At 36.7% G+C, this 12,140-nt stretch overlaps 1 protein-coding gene and 1 long non-coding RNA gene across 2 annotated transcripts in view; one reads left to right on the top strand and one right to left on the bottom strand.

The window, feature by feature from the left end:
- Window positions 1-1,865: 1,865 nt before the first annotated feature.
- On the top strand, window positions 1,866-3,090 carry LOC144343202 (uncharacterized). The gene is made up of 2 exons (XR_013418906.1): window positions 1,866-1,943; window positions 2,718-3,090. It is a non-coding gene; the product is annotated as an uncharacterized LOC144343202 (long non-coding RNA).
- A 2,398-nt stretch (window positions 3,091-5,488) lies between these two features.
- Window positions 5,489-12,140, bottom strand: part of LOC100373147 (polypeptide N-acetylgalactosaminyltransferase 13-like) — a 109,190-nt gene continuing 102,538 nt past the window's right edge. Inside the window, exons 11-12 of the mRNA XM_085500962.1 lie at window positions 9,114-9,254; window positions 5,489-8,991 (exon numbers count right to left, since the gene is read on the bottom strand). Of these exons, the coding sequence (XP_085357088.1) occupies window positions 8,851-8,991; window positions 9,114-9,254 (282 nt within the window). The 3' untranslated portion in view covers window positions 5,489-8,850. The remainder of the gene's footprint in view (window positions 8,992-9,113; window positions 9,255-12,140) is intronic.

The raw sequence follows: 12,140 nt of genomic DNA, 5'->3' as shown, positions 1-12,140 counted from the left end.
ACGAGTTCCACTTTATCCCTTTCTTACTGATGTGACTACAGTGACTGTATAATGTTTTTTCGATTGTTGTCAGTTTGTTTTGTGTTCTTGTCCGGGGCCTTCAGAGTCTCATGATGACTATGCCCGGCCCGTTTACTTACTTGTTGTCAGTGTCTGACTGGTATATACAAAATACGACCAAGTAAACGTCAGAATAAAAAACCAAAAAAAAACCTAAAAATCAGTTCATGCTAAGAGAGCCACAGAACCAAAACAATCTGTCAGTCGTCGCCGTCCACAGCAGCGATATGATTTTACACATCAAAATTGAGAATCACAAGTGTGGACCTATTGCATAGAAATATGCAATAAAATCATCAATCTTATTGAGTGTTGTAACTTGTATTTCCATCTATTTGCTTCTATTCCCACTATCCTAAAACACTCAAGTGAATGTTTTTAAATTTGCGAGTGTGCCTATTTTCGTACAGTGGCGTAAACATTGCTACAACCATGAAAGGTACTGCTGCAATCAAAGACGCACTTAAGGTAGAAGCCTACTAATGATTTCAAATACCCAGAATTTATTCATTTTTTAATAAATTGTACTTCTTGGCAATATAAGAATATTGAATTAAAGAAGTTTGGGAAGGATAACGGCCATTTTGACAGAATTATAGTGCTTTTACCATAGGTTTCTATGACAGGGATACTATGCCATATCTCAATTTGTAGGCTGGTGACAGACTGAAAAAAATAATATATTGTTATTGATGGGATACTTTTTGTTTTATGGGTTTTAAAAAGTGTTGAAAAATGCAGTTTTTGTTTAACATTGCGCTCTATGGAATTGTTCTAAAAATAGGTATTTTTGAAAAATATTAGGACAAGTTTCTCAAAATAGGTCACTGTAACACACAAAAGAATGCTATTTTATGGTGCCAAGGGCCAATAGCTCCACGATTTTACATAATTTTACATAATAAACCAATGAACATTGTCATGCGATTTATGACCAACTTTCTCAAAAATGATGAGTAGGCTTCCACCTTAACAGGGAGTTCATTCTGGGCTACTACCATTGTCAATTTTGAGAGTAGAGGACTATTTATACAGAGGACGCTAAAGTAAGAAATTACCCGATTGGCATATCAAAATCCTGTATTGAAACAGAACCTATTCTATATTCACTAAAAACAACGTTATGTTTCTCGACTCGCAACGAACTCGAAACAAAACAAAACAGTCCGATCCAAACAACCTGCGTACTTGAAAATTGAGTCTTATCGCTCTTGTGTTTCCGAGCGGAAATACGATGTCAAAAACGATCGTTTTTCGCCAAATCTTCTATGATTAGTTCCCGTTCGGACGGTAGTCCGAAACGGGAAGTAGTGTTTTTGGTTATGTGCGTGCGTGCGTGCGTGCGTGTGTGTGTGCGTGCGTGCATCGTCATATTTCAGACACACTTTGATGGATTTCATTCAAATTTGGTACACATACATGTCATGAAGGTATACATATGCACGTGAAGTTGTTTTGAGATTAGATCAATTTTGAGCGTTTGGCAGCTATTTTAAACCCGAAAATGTGCGGATTCTGATTAAGATGGACTATAAATTACATGCATCTAATACAAAGTTGTTTTTATGTTGTTAAATTGATGTCAATAAAGTAGTAGTATTATGTTGGTTTGTCACAATGTTACCTTTATTCGTATTTTGTTTGATATCCTGATTTGATTATGATTGCAATAAAGATATCAGTATTTTTACCACGTACCTCGATCATGCTAAACGGGGCATGATCTTCGGGTTCAGGCAATGTGTTCTACTGTTGCATCATGGGAGCGAATTCGCTTAAATCAGGTAAATGGTAAAAAAACCTCGTGTAGGACAATTTTTTTATGGATGCTCTCTGTGACTTCGCGCCGATACTGAATAGTTTGAAGATCAATAAATTATTTGGTAAGTACATGATATATTTGTAAGTACTATGATATATGAATGTTTGGGACTTGTATCTTTGCCGATCTATAGAGGTAAATTGTTCAGATTTTGACGATGTCCGTAGCCGGTGATCACTGCACTGCGATGGCCGTCATTTGTGTCAACGATCGAAATTACTGGTATTCCGGTATCTATCTTTTAACAAGTTAATTATTTTCAAAAATAATAAGTTTTCTGTGATCGATTTTTTTTGTCTGATGGGCGCATTTTTTTTATTTTGAGTGGAATGTATGTGAGAATATTTTGTCAACATTCTCATTTTAACGATGTCTCGCCATGTCACAGTCTATGTTCTGGATGTTAGTCGACAGGGTGATTTTAGGGATGTGCAGAGCAGGCAGATTTGTAGAAATTGACATCGGCAAATGCTGTATTTGAAAAAAAAAATCACTGTGATGGAACAATGAAATTTCGTAGCAAGTTGGAAATATCTTGGAGGTTTGTATCGACTGGCTACACTATTCAAAGTGCACTGTCAATATATATGACACGGTCAGAACAACTGAATGGTTTAACATTTTATTATTTTGACGATGTAACTGGGTGTTTATCTAACTGCAATTTTTAAATGACCTGAATTAGTGTACGTTACGACCTTCAGTGCTTTTCGTGAACACGGACGCCATCTTTAATATTTTAAGTCCGTCTTGTTGCTGTCACAGCGCCATCTACGTCCAATGTGACTTGTTTGAACCTATTTGTTTAAATGTACTTTTTTTTGCTTTTTTACAGGATCTGTGTTTAAAAGAAGATTTTTTTGTCTTTCAATTTTTTCTTTATTTAGTACTGTACTCCTCTCACCAACTGTTTTAGAGAGGCTTGCAGGTGTCAGTTGTTAACGTACTGTCACATACACTGCTTACCAAAGTACTCCAGATTGAACCAGTATACATTATACCATTATATATCATATCTTTACCATACTATTAGTACCATATAAATTATCGTACAACAGTACCATATCCAATATTATATTATATTACAGAGAAGACTTTCTGACTGAGAAATCATGCATATAGAAGTATGTATTTGGTCTTCTGAATTTATCATTGTATACAAACTAAAGTTTGTAATAAAAAGATTTTTTCCTGTATGGATTATGCAACTTTATTTGTACTATATGAGAATGATTCTGTTGCTAAGTGGTGATATAGAAAGCAGTCCTGGTCCTACTTCAAACTGTGACATAACAGGTCAAGGTAAATTAGTGATTGCAGGTAATGTTAATCAAGGTTCACCTAAATATTTGGGTACCACATCTGGAGCCAGTACATGCATGACAAACAGTCTTGTAGCCCTGGTATATTCAATGATTATGGATGCTGCTAACTAGAACAGTGCGAATATTGATAACATATAGATATAGGGCAATTGTTGTATTCAAAACTTTATCCTAACAGGCATACCAAAGATTCTAGTATGTATTTACAGGTTGCTGATTTAAATAGTTGCATTTCATTTGGACCATATCATTTCAGCTGTATTCCATGCACATCAATTGTTGGGTGCCTTGCTGAAGTTGACTTTGACATTGACAGTGCATTAAAACATGTTTTTGAAAGTACTGCTCATGCCATTATTATTGTCAAAGACTATGGGTTGGGCATATTTACCTATAAGACTATGTTCTATGTTTTTGATTCACAGAGCAGAAATGGCCAAGGTTACATGGATAGTGATGGAAATGCTGTTTTGGTTGTTCTTCATAATTTAATTCAAGTTGCTGCCCATATCCAACACTTAACCACCACTTTAACCAAACAATCTCTTGATGTCGTAGCATTTGAAATTACCCCATTCCAACTTAATAAGTTGAACAGTCGCTCAAACTTAAGTTGCAATCTGTCATCAATAGTTATCTGAAATTCTAAAACGAAATAGTATGCATACCTGTTACATAATGAAATAACCCAAACCACCATATATCCCTGGACAGCTAGTTGAAAGATTTGATGCTACATGAAGCCTTTCACCTGAAAGATGACTAATTATACTACTTTTGGTCATGTGACCATTTTTTTGGCCCCTCCAGATAACTATACTTGTACTGAAGAGGTGCACGTAAATTTTAAAACTGGAGAAGCAGGGTGAGGATCAGTGAGGGTGCCACTTGCACACTCTCACCAGCACGTTTATTAACTGCTATTAAAAATAGACCTCTCAAATTGACCAACTTAACGCTGAAGTTGATGAGGAGATGGAGTTTTCTCTTAACTTTCAAAAATTGGAAAAAGAAGGGGGTTTGCACTCACAACCAGAACAGCTACAGCCTCTAACGAGATATTGCGATTTTTTTGGGGAAAAAAGGGTCATATTGACGTAAAGTGGTATGCATTGAATAGTTATGAGCAAATGAAAAAGTAACACAGGATTTTTACCTGAAAACCTACACTTTCTCCTTGTGTTTCTAATGCTTACTAAACTATCAATACACTGCCATATTACATTCCAATCATAAACGTCCCTTTAAGTACATTGCTGTATACACTGAAGAATAAAGTAAGCTATACATTTGGAAGTCTGATTTAAAGTGTGATAATTGTCGCACCACGCATGCACGATATATATGGGTCTCATATAAACAAAGATGGCGACTTTGACTGATGTGCAGATCAAAGAGTACAAACTGAGACGTTACCAAGCTTTATTTGGGTATTTTTTAGGTGGTTGGATTTAAGGTATCAAAGAAGTCACTGGCAATAATTAGTACAAGTCTGGCGACCAGGTCAAAGCTCATACTTGCGCATTGGATTTTGGAAAAATCTGTTTATCAACACTAATGTCGCACATGCACAACACGACGACTACCTCCCTGTAATTTGCCTTCAAACTTAATCACTGTGAACCAAATTTGGTGTTTTTTCATGTCATTGCACCCAGTAGTCAGTTTCAAGAATTTATACAGGCATAACCTGTATTTGAAGGGTATTTAGCACTTTGTAAATACTTGAAAATTGTCAAGACCAAGTTTAGAACATGAAGATCAATTTTAACAGTTTGAACGGGAACTGTGTCATTTTCAATGACTTGTTTTTTTTGATATCATTAATTCAGTCATAATGTGTTAGCTAATACATGGCTAATTGTAGTTTGGTTTCCCTCTACATCTATATTCTACTTGGACGACCCAACAATAATATGACCCATCTAAGACTCGCCAACAACCCAAACTCTTGAGTGCCAACACTCAACTCATTGTTATCCGAAGAGAGGCAAAAACAGCCTAACGCCCTCTAGCTGTCCTACATGTTTCAGGGTGATTGACTAATTCTGTTCAAACATACCGGTAATACTAAAAATAGAATATGTGATACTTTTAGATCAGATGTTTATAGTTTGTCAAAATACCATAAGATGCATATGCACCTAAGTTTGTGTTCTGATCAGATTCAAGATGGTTCATCAGTTCTTTTTATCACAATGCTTTCTCAGATTTCATAGAAATCTTGGGCAGATTGATGACACACTGATTATGCACAAACATGAACAGAATCCACAGCAGATCAAGAAGCAGTGATGCAGATTTATTATTTTCAATGTACAAAACATACAGCACTGAATGAACTTTTCATAGCAGAAACAAACTAAAAAAGTGGTTAAAACCTTAGGTATAAAGAAAATAAACTGTGCTACCTCCATGATGTCACTTCCTGTTTCAAGCAACCTTCCAGGCAACTGTCCACTACAATGAAGACAACCAACTTTGGAGTGTCTTATCAAACGTTTTGATTTGGAATCACAGATACTTTCACAATCGAACAATATATATGATCTTTATGTGTGTACAATTAAGTGAAAGTCAACGCTGCAATGATGACATCAATGAAATACAAATGCCAAGCCATTACAACTTTACACGTATACACAAGTGGGAGTACAGCCATATTGGAGTGCTTCATTCATTTCTCATGACAAATGCCTCATTCATAATTTCTTTTCTTTATCACCTGCACATAAAAACATCAGTGCATGCACTGTTGATTCAGACTTTAGCTGAATGTTAACTTAATGTTGGTATTATAGAATACCAAGTCAGTGTGACAAGTGTTTTTGACAATTATTTATATTGACCTTGATATGTACCTGGAAATTTTCATTAATAGGAAGTGACATCATCTAAGAGCAACTCATGTCATATCCTGTTACGATATCACATGATTACTATGCTCCAATTATATCACACAGAATCTTGAAAGAAAAGGAAATGTACACAGGATTATCACAACTTTTTCTTCCAGAATCACAATTTTCCTAAAATCAAATTGTGACCTGAATCATGAATGCGCATTAAAATCACAATAATTTCTTCTTTATAAAAATAAATCATGATTGTAACATTATTTTTTTTGTATTTTCAATGAACCCCACATAACTGTAGGTTTCATAATTGTTGTTGCATCCACAAAAAATTGTATTAAATAACTTTTTACCCTGAATTAGGAGGATTTAAAAGAAAGTGTCATCCTCTATTGAGTTGATGATTTGTTTGACCTGCAGTGATCATAGGACCAAATCAGTTTCAAATAATGGTATATAAAGTAGGAATATCAATATTGCATACAAAAAGTTTCCCATAGATAACTAAAACCCAAATATGCTTAAGCTTATGAAACTGAAATAATGGAATGCAGAACAATTCAATTTTGGGAAAAATATGTGTAAAAATCACACAATATTAAATATCATGGCATCTTGCTACTAACATCAACATTGTACCAAAAGAATAAATGTTCTCTTCAGTTGATTGAACCACCATTGACTATCATGTTTTTTTTTTGCCCTTTTTTACCCATGTAATAACTGACCTCTGTGATACCAGATGACAACACATGGAAAATACAATGTATATGCTATGCCTCTATGTAATAACTGACTTCTGTGATACCAGATGACAACACATGGAAAATACAATGTATATTCTATGCGTACAAACCAAGACAGCTGATGAAAAAGATTTGATTCATAATTCATTTTTCAGCTAGTTGCATATTATATATATATATATAAAATTCTATGTGTTTATTCACATGGTATCACAAAAGGATTTGAGATGAAACAATACAAATAATTGAAAAATGCATATCACATCAATACAATGAATGCTCAACTGTTCAATGCTGTTGTGATACCACAGGTTTATTGGAGTAAGTTAGATTGTACAAATTCAGACTTTTTGCTTTCTCCTGTGATGGTATAACTGCTAATATAAAGCCATCATGAAAATTTTTTTTGCAACATTGCTTTATGTTTGCATTCCACTGAAGTATATAGTATGACAATTTTGATATTTTAAAGCCAAATTAGGACAAATAAAAGCAAATAAAAATAGTACATTATTACAAGAAGGAAATAAAAAGGTTCAGAATCGAGACAGATTTAAATTATATTAAACATCATCATCTTGGCATTCATTCATATTAAAAATATAAATTAGTTGGTTTGTCATTCTTACCATTTAATGGTTGAATTTCTATATGCAGATTGGTCAGCCCCAATGCCAAAGATACAATAATTAACATATATTTACATAATTGATGATATTTGCATATATACTAGCAGGGCGAGGCGGGGACTCAATATGAATGAGTAGCAATAATATAAATAAACAGACTGTACATAATAATGAATTGAACTGATTTTTCATTTTGAAAGATGTTAGATAAAAAGACAAGGGCTGTAACTTGCAGTTTTCACCAGAATATACACTAATCAACTAGATCCAGAGAGGGACTAAACTTGTAATAAATCTTGTTTGCAGGAAGTGACAATATAATTTTAGCTGGCAAGATTTAAAAACAAATATAAATCATAGACTTCTTTAGTAACTTTTTCAAGTCAGCAAGTTAATGTAATTTGTTTACATTTTTGTAACTATAAAACTGTCAACAAATCTGCTCCCAATATCTGCTGTGAGAACATGTGTTCCTGAAATGTGTTCCTGTTAAAGTGCAAGCTAGCTTCAGTGCTTGCATACTTCAGGATTTGTTGCCATACCAACTGATTTTATAATTACCCATGGTCATCACAATAATCAATTTGAGGTATTCTAGCATATAATGTATAGTAGGAATGCAAATCTCAGTAAAATGTTCATTTCTACAAATACATGTATACTTGAGCACCCTGTGTGTTTAATGCCAGTCTTGGTAGACGATGGAACACATGTAAGACCAGAAAAGAGACTGAGGTTACATTTATGTCAAGTCTTCTTCACCTTGACTTTATGAGCAACAAATGGTAACCAATTGCAAGAGTTGAGGAAGTAATTTTGTAGCAGTGAACATTTCACTGGAATCCTTAAGAGAGAAAGTCACAGTGACTTACTGAAACTTTTGTATTCACAATGCTCTCCATTAATGACAATTGACTGTGAGTACTGTATTTGCTCTATTAGAAGCGCATGTACGTACGTGAATTTTATGGAGTTGTATTTTAGAATCATTTGAATCCAGAATCAACATCAATAACACTCTTCACACAATGTTGCTTCAGTGAAAAAAAGGAGCTAAAGCAATGTCACCTAAAGCAACATTAGAGACTGTTACACTTATTATCATGCTTTTGTCAACTGGCGGATGATTCTGTGAAAACGAAATACTAGTAGATGTGACAGTCAGCAGAACTTTAATAGTGTTAAAAATTTAAACATTAAAGGAAGGAAAATAAATTATAATTAAAAACATTTTTTTAATATCGCTTAATCTTCTCTGTCATGAAGGCATCTCGGGGTAATCACAAAACATAAATACTAAACTGGGAAAGCTAAACTTTTCTTGCCCTTTCCTGCATATATTGTGGTACTATATTTTCTTATAATGGTCCAGATGCTTTGTTCTATATGTCAAATAAAATATGGATGGTAGAATTATTCTTCAAGCATCGATATGTCTACCAACTCCCATTGCTGTGAGAGGCGTTTGTCACATACGCGCAGTGTGGGTGTATCTTTACCAGTATCTGCTTTGTCCAGACACAAGCCGCTTGTTGCATGCGTTATCACGTTCAACTGAAAATAAACAATAACATGTCACTTTGCTGTGTTAGTACATTGCCACCTATAATAGGATATGGATATAATAGGTGAACTTTTGTTTATACAAATTATGTTTGCTTAATATGCAATAATACCTCTCTATTAAAGCTCCATTCTTGATTTCCACCTTGATTGTGACATCTTAACTGCATAATGTCATTAAAACCACTCTGCCGCGAAGCATCCAGACATAAGTCATCGTGTTTCAACTCCTTCTTCTTAGTCCAGGCGAAAATCTGAATAATGAAACCAATGCAGAGTTGTCACGAGATGAAAACAGCGCCCTCTTGTGGTAATTCTGTTTGACTGATAAAGTGTAAATAACCTAATAGTGTTTTGGGTGTTCGGTTGAGAAAAGTAAATTCTGCTAGGTGTGCTGTTGACCCAGAGGTGTTCCCTTTTACAGACCCAAAGGTATTCTTCATGGCCAAGAGATGTGGTCCATAGGGTCAACAGACATGTTCTATGGGCACATATGTGTAACTAAAAAGAGCCAAAATGTGGCCCAGTGACTCATTCACGTGGCAAAATGTTACGACTATTGCATGATAGGCAAATTCAAAAACATTTTCACCTCTGAAATATAGTTTACGCAATACAATTGGAAGCAACCTTATGGCTCAAATGGCCCCAGTCTTTGATAGTAGATTGTCTCAATTTGCAGAGTTGTTATCACAGTGTTCTTGCCATATCAAAACCATGACAGTTAACAGGGTGTTGCCATGGTGACTACAATTATTATTACTGGGTTACAAATCTGATGGAGGTCCACCCAAGGTGCCTACATATAAAATATCAAAGTAATTGGATGAGCATTTTTCTCCAAAAATGACAAAATATTTACTAAAAATTAACAAAATGAAATCTGGGAGAAAACCACCCAAAGTACATTTGCAGTGAGTATGACACCTGTGCAGCTGATGGATTTTAAAAAGAAGATGAAAATGTAATGGACAACAGATGATGATGGATAACTCAGTAATATGTATAGCCTCATATAGTCGACAGTGGAGCTAAAAATAACACTTTGTGGGTGTGACAAATTTATAAAAGTCAACCAATTGTGTGTATCAGAGTATATTTAAATACCATTTCCAGTTCAATGATTCAATGATTGACCAGCTGAACAAGTGAAAGAACAGACACTGCATTTGCTACACCCCCTCTCCTAAGGCCACTGCATTTGCTACACCCCCACTCCCGAGGAACACTGCATTTGCTAGATCCCCACTCCTGAGGAACACTGCATTTGCTACACCCCCACTCCCGAGGAACACTGTATTTGCTACACCCCTACTCCTGAGGAACACTGCATTTGCTAGATCCCCACTCCTGAGGAACACTGCATTTGCTACACCCCCACTCCTGAGGAACACTGCATTTGCTAGATCCCCACTCCTGAGGAACACTGCATTTGCTACACCCCCACTCCCAAGGAACACTGCATTTGCTACACCCCTACTCCTGAGGAACACTGCATTTGCTACACCCCCACTCCTGAGGAACACTGCATTTGCTACACCCCCACTCCTGAGGAACACTGCATTTGCTACACCCCCACTCCTGAGGAACACTGCATTTGCTAGATCCCCACTCCTGAGGAACACTGCATTTGCTACACCCCCACTCCCGAGGAACACTGCATTTGCTACACCCCTACTCCTGAGGAACACTGCATTTGCTAGATCCCCACTCTTGAGGAACACTGCATTTGCTACATCCCCACTCCTGAGGGACACTGCATTTGCTACACCCCCACTCCTGAGGGACACTGTATTTGCTAGATCCCCACTCCTGAGGGACACTGCATTTGCTACATCCCCACTCCTGAAGGACACTGCATTTGCTACATCCCCACTCCTGAGGAACACTGCATTTGCTACATCCCCACTCCTGAGGGACACTGCATTTGCTACATCCCCACTCCTGAGGGACACTGTATTTGCTACATCCCCACTCCTGAGGGACACTGCATTTGCTACACCCCCACTCCTGAGGGACACTGTATTTGCTAGATCCCCTCTCCTAGGGCCACTGCATTTGCTACATCCCCACTCCTGAGGAACACTGCATTTGCTACACCCCCACTCCTAAGGGACACTGTATTTGCTACATCCCCACTCCTGAAGGACACTGTATTTGCTACACCCCCACTCCTGAGGGACACTGAATTTGCTACATCCCCACTCCTGAGGGACACTGCATTTGCTAGATCCCTACTCCTGAGGGACACTGCATTTGCTAGATCCCTACTCCTGAGGGACACTGAATTTGCTACACCCCCACTTCTGAGGGACACTGCATTTGCTACACCCCCACTCCTGAGGGACACTGCATTTGCTACACCCCAACTCCTGAGGGACACTGAATTTGCTACATCCCCACTCCTGAGGGACACCGCATTTGCTACATCCCCACTCCTGAGGGACACTGCATTTGCTAGATCCCTACTCCTGAGGGACACTGCATTTGCTAGATCCCTACTCCTGAGAGACACTGCATTTGCTACTCCACCACTCTTGAAGAACACAGCATTTGCTACACCCCCACTCCTGAAGGTCATTGCATTTGCTACACCCCCACTTCTGAGGGACACTGCATTTGGTAATAAGTGACAGAACAACACAGCCACACACCCTGTGCCATGAGGGGATACCATATCACATAAACAAAACATTACAATTATTGTATGCTGGATCATTACAATACAACTTCAGACACATGTCTCAGACCTTTGTCATTTTCGTAAAACCATGCAAGAGTAATAAAACAAATACACTAACAGGATTAATGACTGTTTACCAAAAGTTAATATCATGTGTTGTTTTGGATCTCCTTTCACAAAATAAGATACATACAATTTAATGTTTTGGTTTTATATTGCTTCCATAAAAACAGATTTCCTTTTTATAATGATGAAGACTACATTTTAACACCGTCTAATCATAGATTTACTAGTTTGGGTAAGACCATCATCAAAGAAATTCTGTTGGAAAGAATGTGCTATTACAATTCCAAAATGTGAAGTCATCATTTTTTGAAATGGGAAACCTAAAAACAAAATAAAATATACACTCTGAATAGCGTAATAATTCTTTTAAATCACTTTAGGTGTATATTTT

Source organism: Saccoglossus kowalevskii, chromosome 7 (assembly GCF_978046115.1).
Source record: "Saccoglossus kowalevskii chromosome 7, keSacKowa6.1, whole genome shotgun sequence".
Lineage (NCBI taxonomy): Eukaryota > Metazoa > Hemichordata > Enteropneusta > Harrimaniidae > Saccoglossus > Saccoglossus kowalevskii.
This window is presented reverse-complemented; position numbering and strand designations above follow the sequence as displayed.